The 22730-nt window shown below is 45.0% G+C and overlaps 1 protein-coding gene across 4 annotated transcripts in view; it reads right to left on the reverse strand.

Moving 5' to 3' along the window:
• Nucleotides 1-1357: 1357 nt before the first annotated feature.
• The window catches only part of RFLNA (refilin A), a 42055-nt gene continuing 20682 nt past the window's right edge, over nucleotides 1358-22730 (reverse strand). For 2 of the 4 annotated variants that reach the window (XM_044440729.1, XM_044440731.1), the window contains exons 2-4: nucleotides 19823-20191; nucleotides 9563-9672; nucleotides 1358-6908 (exon numbers count right to left, since the gene is read on the reverse strand). In XM_044440729.1, coding sequence (XP_044296664.1) covers nucleotides 6575-6908; nucleotides 9563-9672; nucleotides 19823-20191 — 813 coding nt within the window. In that variant the 3' untranslated portion in view covers nucleotides 1358-6574. The other 2 variants (XM_044440728.1, XM_044440730.1) reach the window with 2 other exon arrangements.

Below are 22730 nucleotides of genomic sequence, written 5' to 3' on the forward strand. Positions count from 1 at the left end.
CCGAAAATAAACATTTCCTCTGCTTTTGCATATGTGTTCTAAGCCATACACATTAGCAAGGCTAAAGTATCCTAAATATGCACACAGGTCCTGTCCTATTAAACGCATGTGCATGAAGCTACATAGACACACCAACAAGTTGAAAAATAAATCTGAATTTGATGCTGACCAATGTTTTTTACCTTTGCTGCCCTTTCTAAGCTGATATCCTTCAGAAAAGAAAAGGGGGAAAGGTATGTTTATGCAACCTAAGTGGAGCTTCATAGAGGTAAAATGGGCATGTTTTACCATTGCTTCTTTAGCTAACGCCACCGTATTATTTCTGTAGCTTGCCATTTTGTTTTTAAAATAAGGTATTTGAAGGAGTTGTGATACTTTGAATAACTGATTGATGCACTTTAAAAAACAAAAGACAACCCAGACGAGAATAAAGTTTCTGAAATCCTCAGTGGGAATGCAGCTTAGCAAATTCTGGGATAGGCCCAGTCAGAGCTATTTTGTGTTTCTTTGAGCTCCCCGTGTCAGGAACTATTTACCTCAGAGAAACACGCTTGCATGTCCGCAGCATGAAGGGGAAGCATTTTCTACTCTCCTGGAAGGCCTCAAGTTCAGTGTGTTTATATCCTGACTCTCTCTCCTGCAAGTCAGCCAAGGAGGGTTACATAACCCCCCCTCTTCGCCATTTTATCCTCACAACAACCCTGTGAGGAAGGCCAAGCTGAGAAGAACTGCAACTGTCCCACAGGCTCCCAGTGAGCTGCATGGTGGGGACCAGAAACCAGATTTCCCGAGTCCTAGTCCAAATGTTCTAACCGCTGCACCGCACTAGCATAATCGTTAAAAAGGAGAGTCACACAAGTTGCAGAATTAGCAGGCCTAGAAGCACTTCAATAGGACCTCGATGCATCTCCCCGCCGGATCTGTTTACAGTCTCTTTGCAAAACTGCATGTTTATAAAACAGCACGTGCCACCTAACGCACTTTTCGAGTGAAGCCTTTATTTCCTCCTCTTTAGTGATGCTCCCGGGACACCTTAAGGCCTCAGAGAAACATGGCTGCCGTGTTCTTGATCTCCTTTGTAACAGATGCAAATTGGTGTCGTCCCCGTGGGAATGCAAAATGCTTGGGGGAAGCAGGGCTGCCATATTCCCACCCCACCAGCCTCAAGAGGTGCCAAAGATTTTTGCATTGACTTAACTTCATCTGCATCGTAAGTTTGCTGCAGATGCAGTACAGAAATAATTTAAAAAAAATAAGAAAGCATCTGAGCTAACGAATGAAGGTGGGGGGAGCAATAAAATGTGGTTGAAGATATTACAGGATTATGCTTGGAAAAGGACATCAGAGATAAAGACACTTGAGGATATTCCATCTTTTTATTATGATATAGATATATATATATAATGAGAAAGGAAGGGATTTTTTAGCATTTTTTTTAAATCCTTAAATTATTTTATATTAGTTGAACAGAAAGAGAATACTGAAGAGGAGACAGTGGGGATAACATATTTATAGATACAAAAATATAAAGGCACCGGAAATACCTTATCACAAAATATAAAACAGAAAAAAATCTGTAAGCGCTTAGCAGAGCAGAGCTATAAAAAATAATCCTGCATTTATGTCCAAAGAGCCATTATTTTCCATCTTCCTCTGACCACTGAATCAGCATTCACTACCTTCTTCACATACTGAAATTTTCCTTGGCTTACAGAGATAGTGAGCTTGAATGGAAAATTGGATCCAAAAGTGTCATAATAGTTGAACATAATGCCAAAAAGTACTTTCACGACTTCTGATCTACTCCTGAGGTTTTTCTGAAACTCCCATTCGAAGGAAACGGAACAGAAATACACATAACAAACACAGGGTGCAAGTCTATGCATATTTAGGCAGGGAAAAGGCCCATGGTCTCCCAGGATTCCACCAGCAAGCCATGCTCGGAATTTTAGGACTTTTCCCCCTCTTAACATGCAAAAGGTCACATCCTTAATTTTTGGTGCAAATACAGGACCACTGGCTGAATGCATCCTGCCCAATTCCCCGTGGAGCCATGCAATTACTCTTTCTGCAGATACGGAGAGACAAATAAGGGAACGTACCTGATTGTGGTGAAGAGAAAAAGCTGGGTGTGACCATGCGGGGAATGTGCTCTTTTGGTCAATGGCTTGGTCTGCTTCCTTGCTAGAGGCAGGGCCGAGGGCCCTTCGTTTGCCTACACTGGTGTGTTGTAATCTAAGCCACCTGGAGAAGGGTGTGGAGCTGGAGGACGCCTGGAGAAGGCTGCTGGCCTCATTAGGGAAAACAAGAGCAAAAATGTAGCTGGAGAACAATGTTCTCGCAGACTATCTGTTGCTCCCACTTATAGGCTTTAGAAACGGCTCTGCTGGACGTGTGGGGGGGTGTGTTGAATCTGGGCAAGAAAAAGCCCACTACAAAGGTGAGATACACCATTATTTCAAGCAGCTCAGGACCTGTCCTTGCCATCCTAGGGCTAGTAACTTTCCTCCACCCCTTGAAAAATACAAGTAGTTAATTGTTGAGGTTTGGAACTTGTTTTTGAGATACTGCATGATTCTACATGATAGCATCCTCACCCAGGCTTTTATAGAATTTTACAAGGACCTGGGCACGATCCAGAAGATGTCGTCTTCCAGTTGCAACTGTACCCACTGCTTCTTCCATCTTCTCTCTTACTGCAGAAAGTCCATGGAGGTAAAAAAAAAAAAAAAAGACAAAATAGCTGCACAGCCCCTTCCATTAATAACCCTAGGGAAGCACCCTCCCAGAAAACTTTTATACCTATTCTGTGCATTTATGGGCCCTGTCTCCGATTACTCTAAATGTGCATTTGGTCTTTAACAGCAACCATTTATCTTTCCTCCATCACAACCTTTGCTACTTCCACATGCATTTGGTTGTACCTAAGCATGGAGCATCATGTGCTGTCCTGTGCATGCTATTTTTTTATGAGCAAAACTCAGAACATGAAGGAGCAGACTGATCACACAGCCATCTTCACAAGGCTACTATGAAAACAGTGAAATTCTCCCCCCCACCATCCCATCCCTTTGCTATATAAAACTAATTTCCAAGCCTGGTGGAGACAAAAGATGATTTTGGAAGAGGAAAAACAAAAACATTCAGGCTGTGATTTAAGGAAGCTGCACACACAGATGGATGGCTTGGCTCTTCAGCGGCGAGAGCGGCTGTGATGGAAACATTGTGCTGGATCCAGATGTGATGGCTGGGGCCAAGAACCATGAGCGGAAGGAAAATAGCCACTAGGGCTGTTCTGCAAATGCTTGCAAATTCAGCCAGTGCTAATAGGGTAGTTTATACGGCAGTTTTCATGTTTTTGCTTGCACAAAAGGTTGCGCTATCAAATCATCTTTCCAGCTTACTGCAAGATGTAAGCGGAAGGGCACCTTCGTATCAAAGGCATGAATAAAAGCGCTAACCAACCACTCATGGGGAATAACTTGGTGGCGATTGTATCAAGGGTCCCTGGTTGAAAAGCCAATGCTTCCGAAGACTGGGTTGGATCCAGGATGTGCCATTTGTTGATGGAAGAATTCTGCTCCCGTCTCCAGGAGCCACGTCCTCCCGGCGTCGCACCCTTGCACAAGCCATCCAGCGTGTCCAGGGGGTTGCAGAGGCTTCCATGGCCAGGAGGGAGGGTAAGAGAATCCTCCATCTGCCCAGCTGCACGTACCTAGATCTGGATTCATCCCAAAATAATCCAGGGAGGTTAATCATGCTGGTAAATCGCCTTCACCAAAGACTGACTATCCTTCCACAAACCTGAATCCCTCCAAGCTTCTGGACTACAGTGCCCATCAAATCCAGCCAACATGTCTGTGGTTGAGGGTCAGTGAGAGTTGTCCAAAACATCTGGAGTGACCTTGTTTTTGTAATGGTTTCTACGACTTTCCATTTGTGTATACTATTGTGAAACATAGAACATTCGGAATTAAAGCATTTCAACCACATAAGCATTTGGCATGCTTGAACTAAGGCAGGCACAACGTGAGAGTTCTGTGTGCTGATCTGGAAAGGCTCTCCTGGCTTTACTTGGACTGAACAGCTGTCAATCTCCATGAACAAAAATAAATATATAAAGATCTGTCACTTAAAAACTAACATTCCATTTTTAAAAAATGGAATAAATAGCTCCCTTACCTATGTACAAAATGCGCTATGCAAAGGGGTTCATTTTGCTGCTTGCAAAAATAACAACCACCCTAAACAACGTAGCATAGATAAAGCAATCCTAAAACCCTATTCTTAGTATTTAGGTCTTCTGTCATACATAAGGCTGCGTTTTTATCTGTTATTCTTGGAAACACATAAATTTAGTGTCAGCCATAATTATGGGGCTATCACATATCTGCCCTGGCTAAAGTCCATAGTAATACTGCTTTGGCAGAAAATCACGTTCAGATGTTGCAAGGTTTTTGGAGGGGGAAGCCCTCATACCATCATGTTATCAAGTTATCAAGATAATTACCCCAAAACTTTCCTCTCACCCTCCACATTTGTAAAATAAAATGAACGTACGAATGTGATTGCAGCCCATCATCTCTTGGCAAGATACCACGAAGTGCAGACACTTGCCATGAGAGAGAAGCTCTCTTTCCTGTCGGGGTCTGCATTCTGCCATGTAAAAAAGCTCCAGGACAAAAACGGTTTGGACTACATTTCTCATCATCCAGTAAGGTGGCATTTTGAGACACTAGTTACCTTATAGGCAACACCCGAGGCTCATGGGCCTCCTCTGTATTTCCAGCCTAAAAGGCAGGGGGGAAGACCAGAGTTGTCCAAGATGCAGAAGAATAGCTGATTGTGACAACCCCTTCAGGGCCTATTCCCCTATTTACATGCATATTTCTCCCACCCCAAGGACCGGCATAACATGTTCTGGAGGCTTGTAATTTTTAAAAAAAATATGTTTGCATTTCCTGCAACAATCCCCCAGTATGTGAATTATGGTTATAAGCTGCATACGCAGTTGATGTAAGGGTTATTTTCAATACAAAGGTAAGCCAAAACATGGAGAATCCTGGTTTCCCACGAACATGCTGCATGCTTTACACATGCGTGCATTCAGCTCACCTGGCTTCTCCAATCTGTAGGAACAGCCAAACAGACTGCATTATCTAGTGTTATCCTGGCTTGTTTCTCCCAAACCAACCAGGAATCTCCCACCAAGAACAAATCCTGGTTTGCAATTCTACCTTATAAAAGGGGTCAACAAGCCAGGAGCTCTAGCTTGGAAAGCATACTAACCTGGTTTGTTTAGCCACTCCCACTGGTCCAAGGAGCTAAGCAAGACTGAATAGCCTATCCACAATAGGAATTTTCTGGATTTGTGGCTTATTGTTGGATACAGAGTCACCAACTCATTGCTCTCCATTCAAAAGAGCACTCTCTCTAAGCAGCATAACAGAGATCAAATAATTGTCGTACATTAGCTGCACAATTAATGCTAATTATGCAACTTTCCTCATTCAAAAACGTTATCTTTAAAAGATGTTCAAGCAGATCGAATCTCGGCAGTGCATCCTACGCATGATTTTAGAACACGGCAGCTTACACAAGTCAACCACCATTTCCAAGCTCCTTCCCTTCCTTTTTCTCCAGTCACGTGTTATCCTATACTAGGCCTGCGATCTGCAATTGTGAGCAAATGCAGCTTTCTGTTTCATACCCCCAGAGTGCCATGCTTCATAACTGGGGAACCATGGCCTGAGTTTTATCGTCCTTTATCACAGAAAGTAAAAAAAGGCCTTTGGTCCCATACACTGTCTTATAAAAAGCTACTATTTTACAATTTGATTGTCAAAAAATTGAGCCTTCTGAAGGAATGAGTTCATATGTAAACTCTTTCCCAAACATTATACTAAACCTTTCCAAATATTGCATCCACTGCAGAAGGCGGCCATTGCCAAAGGAATCGTCTTCTTGGCTTCCTTTGCAGTTAATCACCAGGCGCTGTAAACACCTTGGCTTCTGGCTTGATCCTGCAACTCCTCACCCACTGCAAAAAAGGTGCCACTGGCCTTTCCGTTCATTTCAATGGCAGCATCTAAGAGTTAACCATGCCAAGCACATTACAATCACTGAACTGGGATTCTAGTTAAGCTTTCAGAATTAATGTTAAATATGGCTAAAAACTGCCTGCCACCATCTACCTGGTCTTTGCAAGCTAAGTTCCCAAACTGGAGAGTGTCTTCTTCCACATTAATAGTCTTCTCCAAGGTAATGTTCAGCAGCAATCCACATGCTAATGTGGAACTCCCCCAATCCTATAAAAGCAGCACTGTTTTTTTTAAGGCAAACAAGTATTAAGATTGCGTTTAAGTGCTAATTAAACAGGTTGAATCCAAGGCTGAGAGGTATCAGAACCGAGTTCTAGCCATTTCACACTTGAGAGTATCTCCCTCGGCTGCTTCTCCGAGCAGGCAGAACACTTGGATTGTGCACCTCCAAGACTGGGTGTTAAAACTAAGGACGCTGGTGCCACGGAATGGATGCCCTCAGTCAAGAGTTCTCCAGCAGGCAAACTTTTGCATTAAAGGGTCTCTGTGTAGACGATGCACGGGCTGTTTTCCTCACAGAGCTCCAGCTGCACACTCGAAGCAAACCACTTCTTGGCAGAACCCAGGCTGCAGTTGAGGGTCGTTCGGTAAATGTTCCTGGCGTGTTTAGGGAAGATGATGGTCGTGCTCTGGAATCTCAGGGGCTTCTGGCGAGGCTCAAAGATGAGCTGGGACTTGTAATTCCGCCAAGTGCAATTGGGAGCAGCAATGACGGTCTCTCGGTACGTGGTGATGGTGGGCATCGGGCAGTAGAAAACGTCGTCCCTGTAATGCCTCTCAGAACCGTATTTTATCTCGGAGTTGCACCTAAAATAACAACGGAAGCAACCACACAGCCAGAAGTCATTTACAAGAACACAGGAAGAGCCCTGCTGAATCTGATAAAAGCTGAAGTGCACCATTTGGTTCCCCAGACATCACCGGGAAGTTATAGGACACGAAGCACTGGCCTTCTCCCACGGTTGTTTCTTAGCAGCTCACTCTGTGAGACATGCTAGCTAGGTTCGGACAACACAATAACCCGCACTCAAGGGTGAAAGATGGGTTGAGTGCTGATTGTAACTGCACCACGGGTTGTTGTGGAAAGATGGGTTATCATGTTGTCTGAACCCAGGAACACTGACTAACCAGGAACAACCCACAAAGGAAAACCATGGTTTCTGGTTGCTATGGGTCGCTCACTGTATTTGTTATCCAGACAATACAATAACCTATATTTCAACAACAATTCACAATGTGGGTGATCATGTTGTCCACATTCAGTCACTGTCTCTGAACTTGGAGGTTGCTTTAAACCATCACCACCAGTAGCCACTGGTCATCCTATCCCATATAAAACACCTTTCAAAAACCCAGTTGAAACCTGTGTCCATCACCACCGCTCAGCCATGACCTCCTTGCCCTGTGGGCAAGGTATAAATGTAAGAGAAGTCCAACACTCCCAAGGTGCAATCCAGGGAAACCAACAAGATACAATGTCCCCTCCCAAATATGAGCCCATTTAAATTGTCCCACACACCTGCCCAGCAACACCTGAAAAAGAAGCTACGCAAACATACATTTCCAGATATTCTGGACTATTCTGATTCCAAGAATGCCAGAAAATTGTAAATCATTGAGATGTCTCCAGTGGAAGTTCTGCAGCTGAGGGGCAGCCATGAATCACATGTGTCCATGCACCCTTGATATTTTGATGGGACACAGATGACAAAGAAACTCTTTTGTAAAATGCATCTCATTTGGAGGAGACCAGTAGTGTGTGGGTTTGCTCTGAGCGTCGATATTTATTTATTCATTTAAAACTTTTTAATATCGTCCACTACCGAGGTCTCAGGATGGTTTGACAGTAAAGCAGAATCAAATAAAATATTTCTTTCCTCGCCTACAACCCTTGCAAACGTTTTCAAAACTGGCGCTGATGTCACAAACAGAGACCTAGATATCCTCTTGTCTGTTCAGACACACACTACTTCTGAGTACACCCATTTTGAAGCAGCAGCCTTTATCGCCGGTGAAAAACAGCCATGTCTTCCAAGCAATCGTGAGCAGGGCGGGCGCAGCATCTCCGTGTTGCCGTAAGGGTTTTGCACGGTTCGTTCCTTCCAGTTCTTGGAGGCACCATCAGCAGCTGCTGGGGAATTTGCAGCTCTGTGTATAAAAAGATTATACGCTGGGTGTGGCATGTGGCATTTGCCAACGCCCTGGAAGAGGCCTGCAGCGCCTGTAACGCGATCTGCTTAATGGGTTTTGCACAGCTAGCTTCAGAGGCCAAGGAACGGTTTGGTTGAGCGAAGGGGAGCTCTTGACAGCAACTGGAAAAACATGCTTGCCAGCGGTCGCCAACCTCCTTCCAGATTTCTCAGGCTGCTCTTTAAAAAGCGTGTGCGCATGTTTTGGCAGCACCATTCGGCCTGGAGGTGGCCGCTGGATTATCACTGGGGCTGTGCCACGCAACTTCAAACTAGGGATGAGCAGAATCCCAAATGAGCGATGTTTTGAGTTATCTTGGAGGCTTTTAGAATAAACTTTGGAAGTTTTGCCCTAGCAAGAATGTCACTTTAAGCCCTTGTCTTTAGGCAAGTTTTGGTACATCCAGCCACGTGACAGTCAGCTAATGGGCTCCAGACATCCAGAATGGAATCCCCCAAGTGAGCAGAAACCCATTTCTGGAAGGAGGCAGCTCTGCAGAATTTCCTTACCAAGTGCTGCCAACCAGCCCCCTTCCAGAAATAAGCATTGACCTGGACAGGCTAAATCGTCCTTACATGAGTGGTAGGAGCTGACAAGAAATCAGCGAGGGCATAAATACCCCACTGTATTCTTCCCTTTGAAGAATCTTTGAATCTTCTTACAAACTTGTATTGAAGGCTGCTAGTCTAACGCCGTTGAACCAAAGGAGATTCAGGAACAGGGGAACATGCTAATTACAAAGGATGGAGAGAACCTGACCGGTGACAGTTTGTAATATCTCTCTTAGTTCCTGCTTTTGGAAGTGGGGGGGGGGGTGGATTCATGGCTTGGCAGAAATCAGGAGGAGTTGGGTAAATTTCAAAGGCCAAACCTCCCACTCACACCAACCCGTAACTCAGTGGTCCACCAAGCTACAGATGCCAGGTTGCCATGGCAAGCAAATGAATGTCTAACAACAGGCTTTTCCCATGATTTTTATACCCGCTGGGAGTTGAGATAAGCCCATCAACTCCTTTTATTTCAGGCAGTTCCCCAGATGGCAATAATTTTCTGCTTCATGTCCGAGATGAATCTGATGTGAAACCAAAGCAGCAACCCCTTCATCTTCCCCCTTCCCCTATTAGGTTTTCTTACTGAATCTTTTTCATTTCAGCCGTCCTTTTCACCCTACCACCACCCATAACTCTGACTAAAACACCCATCAACCCATTCATAAACACCACTAATCTTTTGCAGGAGAGAGGAAGAACAAAAGGGAATCCACATGTTACCTAATTTCTTGTGCTGGTTCAGGGTTGACCTCTATGCTTTCTCCAAAAAACACAGGGTACAGTCTTGGCCTTATTTCTGATGCAGAGGCATTCAGAAGAACATAAGGGATCTGAAGAGGGAAAGAATGGAAAGATCAAAAGAAGCTAGGCCCCAGTGGGATGTTTATGGTAGAATCTGTGATAAGCTCTACACACTGGTAAAATATAAAATTACAGCAAACCTGTTTTAATTAACAGAGGTTTCTTAGTCCCCATGAATATCCTTTACATTCCTTAAAGTGCTACAGTTCACATGTGCTACATCCGGGAGTACCATACCCATGACGGGCTAGGCTGTCTGGCAGGCTGTCAGTGCGCCCCAATGTATATTCACATTGTGTCAGATTTCCAAGGTCTTTCTGTGACAACATAGGGATGAAATATTTTTTGTTCTCTGCTATCAGCAATGGGAAATCCAGTGAACATAGGCTTATGAAGGTCCCCTGCACATGAACGAATCCACTGTGGACACACCTTAGGGGAAGGCCCTGGCGTGGATGCAAAGCGCATGTCCTGAGTGCCAAAGCCCTTTTCTTAAGCTTCAGCAAGCTAGATTTCTGGCACTCGTCCGCAGTGGCGGCATGGTGTCCGCAAAAACAGCAGCTATTAAGTGGAACCTCCATGATAAAAGGCAGAGTGTTTCTCAATGCGAAACTTTGTGGACTGTTAAGGGAGATCTGTTAGTATCACATCCTCTTCATTAGTGTTCAACATACACCTACCTTGCCACACCTGGGATGCTAAATGAGGTGAAAGCATTGAGCTGCAGGGATGAACGCAACCTATTCACTCTGGCCCGGGTTCAAATCCCCGCTCAGCACTGAAGCACACCAGGAGACTCTGAGCCAGTCACAATGTCTCAATCAAACCCACCTCACAAGTGTGTCACACAAACAGTTCCAGTGCATTCCTTTTTTTGAGTTGGGCACCAATATGAGTTTACAGTTGGAGTAGTGTGCTTGTCTAAATTCACCTTCTCGCTTTCTTTCAGAAAAAATACCTTGCCGAATGCTTCATTCTCCCTTGGAAATGCTCCCCACGCACTTTGCATCTGTTTAGCCTGCCCAAACACTCTGACAGCCAAGTTTTGTTCTTTTTAAAATTAAAAAAGGACCTGCAAGAGGCAAACCCAAGGCAACCACAGGCTTCCCTCCTGCTGAGCTCAGCAAATGGGCCCATCCCTGTTCCACAGATGTTTTCGCTACTTCAATGAAAACTGCATGGGCACAATCCACCATGGCCCTGGAAAGTGACGGGTTGTGTATGTATGTTTCAACGGAAACAAATTGTTGCTTTTTGCCTTTTCATTTTGATCAGACGCGCTTGAGCCCACAGATGTTTGAACAAGACAATGCGGGCAACACATCTGGGGACATGAATGCCATACAGGAACTTGCAATGAGATGAAGAAAATGGTGGGGACATAGCCGCCCTCAGGACTCCAGGACTCCAGTTCCCATCAGTATGGCCAGATAGGATGAGAACTGTAATCCAACCGCATCTGGAGGGCCACCTATTCCCCACCCCTGTGCTAAGAGGAAAGAAGCAGTAATACAGAAAGAGCACAGCAGCATAAGAATGCTAAGAACTGCCTTGCTGGATCCGACCAAAGGACTATCAGTCCGATTTCAACAGGGGAGTTATGTGCCTCTGGAAAGCTCCTGAGAAAGGTGTGACAATTACGACTGACATTTGTCTGCAGCATTTGTCAAGGAGAATCTATGCTGAGTTGGAGGCCCGGGTATCTTTGAATATATTTTTAACTTATTCCTTCCTCTAAAATCTCAGGATGGCATTCATGGAGCTGCCCAACCACTTCAGCTTCAGCACAACCCTGCAAAGGTTAGTCCGAGAAAGCCACCCAAGGAAAAGCTTCTGGACTGTCTGGGAATTTGAACCTAGCCTTAACACACGAACTGCTTCAACTGTACAGACTATTCCTGACTTGCTTTTTAAATCTAGGGTTTCTCAACTCGGATATGTTCACCTGCAACACCAGGCACTCCCAGCCTTCAGGGGGGTGATGGCAGTTGTAATCCAACGACTTCTTGGGAGCCAAAGTTGGTCACCACCGCTCTGAGCCAGCCTCCAAGCCTCCAAGCAGCCAGTCGGCTTGCTTTTGGCTGAGTCTTCCTTGGAAAATGGCAGCCCAGAATTCGCTCAGCAGGGAAAAAGTGACAACATCGACCATGAGGTTTCAGCCAGTACAGCCAGTCTCCCGTAGCTGTTGCCTCTTGCCTGACTCAGCCTCAAGTATTCACTCCTCTCATTCAAGCCCAGTCTTCTGAGCATTCCACCACTATGATGTGGCCCCAAGCAATTCGCCAAGTTTGGTCCTCGAAAGGCAGGAGAGGTTCCCCTGCACTGAGGAACCTGGCGCTGTGGAAGCTCTGGAAGAGCCAAGGATGCCCAGTCCGCCCACTGGTGTGCATGAAAGGGAAGAACCGCCACGTCGTCTTGTGTACACTGGGATGTTGTCAATGTAACAACAGCCCTTCTTGTCTCTGCTCTCTGCTCTGACGTCCCCAGTTCTGAAGACGGGCGCGAGTCTTGGCTCGCAGCTCCCGCAAGATGGCTCCAGAATTGCGGGATGGGCCACCTGTGCTCAGCACTGGGTGTGTTTCAATGCTTGTGACTGCATCCTTCCCTCCCCACTTTCTCATCAGCCACTTTTGGGTTTCTGCCAGGAGCCATTCCTTTGAAAAATGTACATTCAAGCCGTTTTTAATCAACTTGTTCTGCCCTGCAGTTATCAACAACAGCTGGAACGCATCCCGTCTTATGGAAAACAGCCTTTCTGATGTGCCTTTCGCATTGTATCCGAAAGGGAAACACCGCGGCTTGGTGGTGCTTGACCTGCCTTCAACCCTTCAGTCGTATGCAAAGGCAAGAAAGGGAGCGAGCATTTCTGTTTGTAACTCAGGGCAGCAAACTTTAATTGGTAATTTAATCAAGTAGTGCTTTAGTTAATTAAGTGTTGTGCGGGAGGGATTTGAATTGGTAGACTGGAACGTTTGGGTGCACGTTTATTTTTTAGACTACTTTTAGGTTCAAACGTTACTAGGAGAGGGAACAAAAAAGTAAATACTATAATAGCTTTCATTTCATTTTTATGTGATTGTTTGCTTTAATTTACAGTCCAATAAAAACCAAGCCTTCTGCACTATCTCTAAAAGCTTCTTTATTATCTTCACAATGAAATAAAACATTAGTATGTCCATTACAGTATTCTGTAATAAAATTGGGATGTTGAAAATACTCTTCCTGCCCCCACTTCACTAAATATCATGCAACCTTTGAAAAACATGGAACACATTAACTCAAATATAACATCAAACCATAGTTTATTGTTCCATCTAAAGTCAACTGTGGTTTAAGGAAACTGCAGTTTCCCCCGTTTAAATGGGCTGTCTGCAGCTCAGGGGTAAAGATGCAATGTTGTGTAGCGGTTAAGAATGCAGGAGGGGGACTCAAGCGATCTGAGTGCTAGTCCCTACTCAGCTATGGAGCCAACTGGGTGGCTTTGGGCCAGCCATGCAACCTACCTCACAGGGCTGTTGTTTATGAGGATAAGATGGAGAGGAAGAAATGCAGAACGAGGTACGCTGCTTTGAGTTCTTTGTAAGAAGAAAAGCAAGATGCAAATCTATTAAATAAATGAAGCAACTGCATTTTCCTGCAAGGAAAAATGGCTTACAGAATCCATCTGCTCTCCATTTTATCCTCACGACACTGCGAGGTAGGAGAGGCTGGGAGCCAGTGACTGGTTCAGGTCACAGGTTCAGTTCAAATGACCAGCTTGCAGATGATAGGAAAGCCCCTCTTGGTTCGAGACCCTGGAGAGCCCCCGCCGCTGTGGAAGGAGTAAGGAACCTCTATCACAGGGGCCAAAGCCAGCCTGCCTGGGATTCAGTCAAACCCTCTGGGATTCGCAGGTGACCATACCCCCTTCCTGACTCTATTCTCTTTTTCCTGACCATCAATTATTTTATGGTTCCTTGGTTTTTGCAGTTTTCCCCCACTCTAAAACTCTGAAATGCCTCTTCTAAAGCTTAGATGCAAGCAATGAGAGCTTTAAACTAAATATGTTTACATTTGATGATTTTTGGTCTTTCTCCAAGAGATTCTCCAAAACCAAATTTGACCCTTGGACTGAAAGATGTTTAACACCCTCATTGTAGAAAGTTTACTGAGCTGGAAAGATCAGAAGTCTTGATATACAGCGATTTTCTACATTCCTTACCTTTAAAAAAGCAGTTTGCGATTTTGATGTGGGATCTAAATGCTGCACCCCCAGAATTGTTTTATTATGGTCTCCCCCTTCACCTGCTGACAAGAAGAAACTCCAAGAGTAACTAATCTCTTTTTAGCTGCTAAAAAGAGAGAGGAACAAAATGGCTCCAAAAGAAAAACAGCAAGGCAGCTAGCAGCCAGCCACTAGAAAGAAATGGCTTTTCTCTTCCCTGGGGTGGTGAAACTGGTAGCGTACCTTTGATCAGGCTGATCTCAAAGTATGAAACGATCAAAAGCCAAAGGACATAACACCCAGCATAGACTCTAAAGGGAGTCCAGGCGGCAGGTTCTGAGTTTTCAAATCTGACGTCTGGCAAGCATCGCCGGTTAACAGATCCACACACACATTTCTGAAGCAGAACTGCCACCGGCGCTTTCAATAACCACAAACAGACAAGGTCTTGAAAATCTAACAAAGCCATGGTCTCTTGTGCCAGAGCTGTATGTACTCCCAGCCCAAAAAAGTATCCAAAATCCAGGCCAAGGAATCCAAAGTCTGCGCCAGGGAAACACAAATGCACCACTCAGGATAAATTATGGACAGCAAGAAAGTGTTTTGCAAAGTTACTTATAATGTATAATCTCACTGGGTTTTGCAGAATTTTAATTTGCTTTTGGCAAAGTTGGAGGGAGGCACAAGAGAAGAATAAAAGGGATACTCAGCTATGCCAGGTCGAGGGACTCCACCTTGCCTATAACCCTTCTAATTCCTGACCTCCTATTTCCATGCTTTTCTCTAGGACTGTGAGACCCAGATATTTATTTCAAGATTTTAGCATTTCCCCTAGATCAGGAGAGCAGAACCTTAGCTCCATGGGCCAAATCTAGCCAGCCTGGGGTCATAATCCAGACCTTGGCATTCCCTGCATGGCCAAAATCCCTTCTTTGGCCCAGCCTACTTCCCAAAACCACGGACTGTTCAGTGGTTTTCCAAATGTTGCGGTTTCTCTTGCCATTCTAGAACACTGAACTGCCTCTCCTAAAGCTTAGTTCCTGGCAGAACAATATGCCAGTACGTTTCGTATTTTAGCCATTGGAATGTGGCCCCAGAAAAGTTATCTGAACTGGAATTCAGTCCCTGGTTCTGCACCTCTGCCCTACGTTCTATATTTAGAGAGCACACAAGCCACAACATCCTGCTTCTTGTCTAGTCATGGTTGGAACACTAACGCTGAAAAAATGATGGCACAGTGAGCCATCCTTTGAATTTGGCAGCGACCCTCCACTGCCCTTGGGATTCTCCTTGCAGTATTCCTGACACAGTTCTGTACAACCTCACATTTAATGTCCTGGAGCAAAGCATACAGGAAACCCTAAAAACCTCAGGGAAAAGGTTGAACTTGCCGACCAACTCAAGTGGAACTTACAGGCTCATACACATCCCTGTCTGGGTTGACACGCATGTGTGTGTGGGTGTGGGTGTCATCCTGGCCTCCCCATGAACACTTGTGTCTCAAACAGGTGTGGAGTTGCTGATCTTAGAATTAAACTGGTTAAGGGGCGTCTTATCGAGTTCTAGTCTGGTCATGGAATTAAGCTGTGTAGCAAAGCACATCATCCCATGAGGAAAATGCAACTGACTGTCCAAAGAGAGTAGAGTCACGGTCGCTGGTGTTACGGTAAAATTCTGAAGTGCTGGGAAACATCACTACAGTCCCCACAGTCACACACACACGCAGAGTCCCGAAATGTTGGCTGCGGGTCTTTGGTAAAGGTTCTGAGCCTTAAACTGCCAGTTCCAGACTGAATGACCCCAAATACTTTGCGCTACCACAGAGAACACCAATTTCCTGCTAACTAAAATGCCGGTGCTGCATCTCCAAAAGTTCTGCTCCTGCACTTGCATTTATTCCTCATGGTACCCGGGCATTAAAATGTGGGACACAAGTGTCTTCCATGCTGGTGAGGCAGTTATAGTAAGAGCACGATCCAATCACACTTCACAGCGAGTAAGTTGCACTAAACCCTGAGAAACCCTTCCTCAAAACTGCTCTGCACTGTTCAGGTCAAAGTGGCACCCCCCGAATCAGCACCTGAAGTACCTACATGGAAGGGGGGGTTCCTGAGGGTCCCCAGCAAGACACCCTCCATGGGCCCCCATGCTCAGGGTGGCCACCTCCTGACCGCAGTTCTTCCCAGCTGTTCTTGCTCCTCCTCCCGCTTTCCATCATTACTACTGAGTTGCTTAACAGGGCCGGGGCACCTGCTGCTGCTGCTCCTCACTACCTGCGTCAGGTGAGAAGCAGGTAAACCAGCCAGCGGGAAGGGTGCAGAGGAAGAGCAAGTCAAGCACACTTTTGGCAGGCCGTCAGCGACTGCCCAGACGCGCCTACCCTTCACGGCGGCCCTGGCATGGAGCAACCTGTTCTAGCTCACTCAATTCCCCCTCTCCGTTCCTTTTAAGTAGCCGGTGCCGCTCTGCAGGTAGGTTGGGTGACCTTCTGTGTGGCAGTGCCGAAATTGCTGTCTCCATCCTTCCCAGAGATTAGGCGGGTCTTTACATACCATCTGGTTTGGCAATTTCAGTGGTTCCTGCCTTGGATCATTTAAGTGACTTACGAACATTGTTTCTCAACCTGTTGTTATGCTAGTCTTTCTCCATATTCTACTAGCAAGATAGTATTGACTTTTTACAGCTCTTTTATGGTGAAGATTTTAAACCAGATTGTTGGCGAATGAGTGTATGCAGGGACTCAGCAGGTGGCTGCATATGGCATATTCTGGAGTGGGACAGGAATGGTTGCCCCAAACCCTAAGCAGGAGAAAACGATACCTAAGTATCTTTTTGCAAATGTCCCTTGTGAAATAACTGAAAAGCGGGGAATAAAATTGAGCTGCACTGACCTACACAAGTGGGAGCAGAGGGTCCAGGCTCCATTCGCACACCGGCTTGTGCTTTCGGAGCTATTTAAAAACCGGTGGAACTTGTGCCTTGCTTATCTGCCATCATCTGGCATTGGGCGAGGGGAAGCCGCTGCACAGCCAAGAACAGAACATGTACTGGTTACCACAGCTAGATTTCCAATGCTCCCGAACCAGGCACTCTAAATTGCTTCAGGGTTTTTCTTGAGTCGGGAGCCAAAGCTCAGCTGGACCGTGCTTCAAAAGGATGTGCAGCCTGGACGGCAATCTTGCAGATTGTCTGGATTCAACAAGATTGCAGTCTGGACGCCGTGCATCTTTCACAAATTGGTTCAATAGTCTTTTTAGCTGGGAGGGATGGACTAAAGACCATGGGTTTTTTCCTCTGTTATTTAGGAAAGGAGCAGCAAAAGGGGTGGGGTAAAAATCCGGAGTGCTTTGAAGACGTACTGCTGTTTGCTTGCTTAAAGAAAGCCTTAGAGGAAGGCTGCTCATCTGCTGCTCTGGCTTTCCCAAGGAAAGACTAGGATACAAGAATAAATAAAAGCCTATCGCAGCATCTTTTAATCTTGTTTATTTTTAATATTCAGAATGGAGGAATGCACTGGATATCTCGCCCAATCTTCTAAAGAGACAAAGATAAGAGAGGAATGAATAAAATTTCACGTCTAACCTTTTAATCGTACCTCTGCAGCCATGAGGACTAGCATCCTGCTTCTTCTTTTAATGTCCAGCTTTTCCTGAAATGATGAATCTACTGGATATCCCACAAAATCATCTTAACAGGTTTAAAGATACTCATTAATATGTAATATAATGTGGACACCTGAGGCTACCTGCATGTATGCTCCGGCAGCTCAGCTCTTAGGTATCCACTACATAATTAGTATTTTTGCCCATGGTCCTGTTCTAATTCATGGACTATGTAAGAAAGGGGAAAAGAATGCACCAAAGCAAAAAATACCTATGGTCCAAGGGAACCCATATTTCTGTATGCTTTCTGCATACCGCAGGGAAAAAGGACGCAAGTTTGCATGCCTCACATTCATGCTTACTTAGTTTGGCTATTCCAGACTTACAAGAAGAGGAGTACAGAATCCCAACTTTTGCAAAAATATATATATATACCTCCTCCCACCCACCCCACACACATAGATGCCAACAGGGAGTGGCCAGACCTTACAGACCAAGTACTTATTTTCATGTAGACAATTCCTGGTTCAGTCCCCAGTTCCTTTCAGCCAACAGGCAATTATAAACACACTTTTCTGCCCAAGACCCCTGGAAAGTCACTGCCAGGCAGAATGGAGCATCCTCGGCTAGATGGACAATCATTTGATCTAGTAAAAGGCAGGCTCCTGCATTCAACTATGCATCAAGGAACAGGAAATAAGCAGGCCAGCACAGGTATGTTACCCCTGCTAATTCTATACTCTGGATTTCTGCAAAATCCTGGCATACATGCAGTCCCAGCTACTGATCTAATCAGAGCATACTTCCAAATTTAAAAAGCAGGATATGGCTGAAATCCTATGCACATTTACCCAAGAGTACACTCCTAAGTACAGTGAAATCTACTTCAAAGTAACCATGCACACAATTGCGCAGGGGGTGTATTGCACTCATTATGTAACAACCCTCTTACACAAACTTTTGTTCCACAGAGATGGCAAATACTTCCCATTACTGAGAGCCAACTGTTCAAATGTTTAGGTGCCAACTTACACAGTATTAAAGAAACATGTGCTGTTTCTAGGGGCAAACAGCATCATACTTCTAGCTACCTCTGTAACTAGATTTCAGAAAAAAATACTATCATGCCTGCAGCTCTGCTCAGAAACGGCACTAATTTATTCCTTAGTGGTTCAGGCAACAAAACACTCCCCAAAACAGTATCAATTTGCAGAATGATTTAGTCTGGAAAGCAAACTTCACAGCTCATTACAATCTTTGTTAGAACAAAGTAATCTACACCTAAGAAGAGCTGGCTTTATCCTACCATCTAGCCTCTCTAACAGGCCTAGGTATGCCTCCTTACAAACACTTACACTATTACACTAGTTTGTAATCATTAGTCAGTTAGTAATCGCCTACAGTGAGTAAAAACTAAGAGCAGGTGGGAAAACAAGGGGAACACCTCTTCCATCAGCCTGATGGCGAACCACAAACTGATAACTGGAATACATGTTGATAAACTACCTACTAAAGTTTTTGTGAGCTAGAATTTTTGTACAGATCTATTTACAAGACTGACGAAAGAGTTCAGAGGATGTCTTAGGCACCTGCCTCTGGCTGTACTGATCTCTTAGAATCACAATGGAGCTTCCCTACCCACAAGGGAACGTCTATGATTTCACAGAATTCATAGATTATCAATGATAAGCTAATTCAGCATGTACCAAGATAAATTACTTGCGAAGACAGCACTGTCCAAAACACAGGGGGGGCTGAATTCAGACTTGCAAACTCTTAGAAGAGTTCAGGCTTAGAAGACCCCTGAGATCCACCAACCAAACACAGGAGGGAGGCTTAGGAGATATATGCAGGACAAGTCTCTCCTTACCCATCCCAACCAGCCATGCTATGGCATCACATTCAAATCTCCGTCTGAGTTGCTGCAGGTCAAGAATTTTAAAGGGCTGTTTTGGGGGATTAAAGTTGGTGTTTAGCTAATAATTGTTATACCATTGGTAGTTTTAAAAAGCCCTTATCCATCCAGTGATCGGAGAGACTGGGTAATGTAGAGGTTAAGCGTGTTGGACTGGGAAGATTCAGGTTCTAGTCTCCACTTGGCCACAAGGTTCACTGTATGGTCCTGAGGCAGTCATGTACCCTCAGCGTAATTTATCTCACAGAGCTGTTGCGGAGATAAAATGGAAAGGGGAAGGATCACGTACACCACCTGGGTTCCTTGCAAAAGGCAAAAAGACAGGATAGGTATGCAATAAAATATATAAAATAAAACCAGCCATCAATCTATCTTCCAACTATGGCTGTGCTAAGTCAAGGATGACAACTGCACAGGCACACATGAATTTGGAACCCTAGGAGACAAAGGAGCCTTACCAGTTTCCCTTCTCTGCCATCCTTCCTGTGCCCCAGGAATTCCATGGAAGAGCCGCTGCCCCCTGCTCTGCTCTCAGCGATGCCTGGAGACAAGGAGTAGAATGGCGGGCTCGGGCTGGGCGGCAGCCCCGAATCTGGGCTATCCAGCAAGCCTTCCCGGTTCTTCTCTTTTAGGCTGTCTTCCATGCCTTGCAGCTGCAGGTGACCCACCATGACTGAGCGGGGAGGGGAGGGCAAAGGCTGCCAAGCTGAGGGAGACCCCCCTTCTCTCGCAGGGAGGCGCACAGCCGCGGAGCATGCAGAGGCCTCTCCAGTGGGCTCCCTCCACTCCGCGTGTCTCGGGGCGGGATCCTGTCGCTCCAGCTGGCCCTGTTGGGAGAACCAGAGAGGGCACGTATAAAGACCTCTCCCGTCCTGTGGTGGAGTCCAAGGCTCACAGGGGGACACGGTGCCAACACCATTTACTAGCAGGGAAACCGAGGTCATCCGAAACCACAAACGCCCTTCAGACTTTCCTGCCCCCTCTGAGCGTGGCTGCAATCTTCACAGTAGCTGAGAGGGAAATGAATTTTTGCAGCAATATTTCATTCTCTGTTGCAATGCACTTTGGGGTGCCTTAACTTTCAGTTAAGATGTATGTTCACTGTGTCCCTGTTTGCAAATCATGCAAAGATGTCCTGTTTCCAACTCGAAAGGTGAAAAAACAAGAACATTTTTTTCGGGAAGTGTTTGCAATTTCCTGAACTTATGTTCTCATCCAACAATATACATATGTGCAAATGCATACTTTCCCCAAAACTCTGTATTTCCGACCATTTCATATTTTTGAAAATACATTTCTACAATTGGAAAAAATGCACACTTTAAAAATATACTTTTTCCTGTTTTAGGAAATAAAAAGATGCACAGATTTAGAAACACAGAAGAGGAGAAGCAAGCTTCCTGGGAGGATTTGGAGAACCTCAATAAACTCAAAAATTGCATGTCTGCCTATTCTTAACTAAGATCCAATAGTTAACCAAAGCTCCGTTCCAGCTGGAGATGAACAATGCTTCAACAATGTTGATATGCATTCACATAGCTGCAAGAATTGTTGGACTTTCCTTGGAGGCGTGGCTCTGATGAGCACCTGCACTGCAAAATTTCCCACCATCTCTCTCCCCAGCAAAACTACACTGAGCAAAGAAGAGAACGCAGAAGGAATGCGGGTTAATAGCTCAGGGAACAACATGCTAAACAATCCTTAGAGAGGTAGGAAAGACCCTTGAACTGTCAGCTGATCTAAATCCAGGTAAGCCACCTACTGCCTTCCAGCAATTCTGGAGCACAACTCCCATAAGCCCCAGCCAGTGGCAAGGGATTCTGGAAGTTTATAATTCAAATTGCCTGGTAGGTAGCACCTGAGCTACCTACCAGGCAGCTTCCTCACAACCAAGGCAGCTTCCTCACAAACTTCTAGAGAGAGGAAGGTAGAAAAAGCACGTGGTCTGCCAGCAGAAAATCCCAAGAGCCCTGGGATTACAGAAAGATGCTGTACTTTGGAATAAATAATACTGAATTAGATGGACAAATGGTATAGTCTCCTACACGGCAGTTTCCAAATGCAAGAGTTTCAGGGACAGATTTTAGACTGCAGCCAGAAAGAGTAGAAAAGCTGCAAGGAAAGTGGGATGGATTTTCATTCATACACTAACTGCAATCAGCACAAGCTAAATATATGATTTTTTAAAAGATCACTTTTGCAATATTTTATTCAAACTATTGCTGTCCCCTACCTTTGGAATATTTTACTGAGAAGCAAGAAAATGCAAGTTTGCTTTAAAATGTAAACTACCTTGGTAAAGATACAGACTGAGAGCTACATGACTGTGTTAAAAAACAACATTATTAATTTCTTTATTGAGCACTTGCAAGGCAACTGAATATATAGGTACTTGGAAGTTAAAAACGCGTAAGGCTGGGATTTAATGGTGCAACCCTCCACTGGTCGACCCATAAGGAAGCCCTGCAGAACTGGCTGGAATGTACTCTCAAGGCCTCTTACCCTAAACATGCAAAAAATGCAGGTCACACCATACTGCTTAGCACAGGACTGAGGGAATCCAGTTTCAAGTTGCCACCAAGCCATGGTGTTCATTGGGTAACAGCCTCTTTCAGCCTAGTCTACCTTTCTGGGTTGTTGTGAAGATAAAAAAGAGGGTGCGGGGATACCAAATATGCTGCGTTGCACTGTTTGGGGTAAGGATGAATAAAACTACAAAGCAAAGGAATAAAACAATGATGCCATAAATGTTATCCTACCCACCGGCCCCTCTTTATATTAAGAGCCTAACCCCATGCCTGTTCATTCAGAATACACCATGAAGCCACACTTGCTTTTGAGAAAATACTTCTGGGATTTCAGCTTTAAAACTACAAATCATCTTCCAAGGACAGAGAAAGTGGCTCTTCTAAATTCTGCATTAAAGCGCCTTTGATGAAGAAAACCTTAACAATTAATTAGTTTGTTTGGCACAGCCAAAAAACTACCGAACCCTTTAAACAAACCAAGTATGTTAGCACTTGACTCTAATACGGGTAAAAAAAGAAACTGGACTAAAAGGCTGCGGTGGGTGTGAGCGAGGAAGCTGAAACATATTTCTAAAGAAGGGGGACCGATGGAGGAGGTTGATTTATGCGCCCCTCCTTAAACCACGTTCGTAACCTTTCGCATGAACCAAAGAACCTCATCAGGCCCCAAAAGGTGAACAGATCCGACTGGAAGGAGGCAGTCTTTCCCCCAATAAGGGAGCAGAGTTTATAGGACGATCCCCACCCCCCCCGAAAAAAAACCCCTTAGTGGAGTGGAGATCGCAAAGGCCCTTTCTCTGCCCCCGCGCTTCAGCCAAACCTCCCCAAAGCGACAGCC

This window comes from Varanus komodoensis, unplaced genomic scaffold (genome assembly GCF_004798865.1).
Source record: "Varanus komodoensis strain SLA01 unplaced genomic scaffold, ASM479886v1 scaffold38, whole genome shotgun sequence".
NCBI lineage: Eukaryota > Metazoa > Chordata > Lepidosauria > Squamata > Varanidae > Varanus > Varanus komodoensis.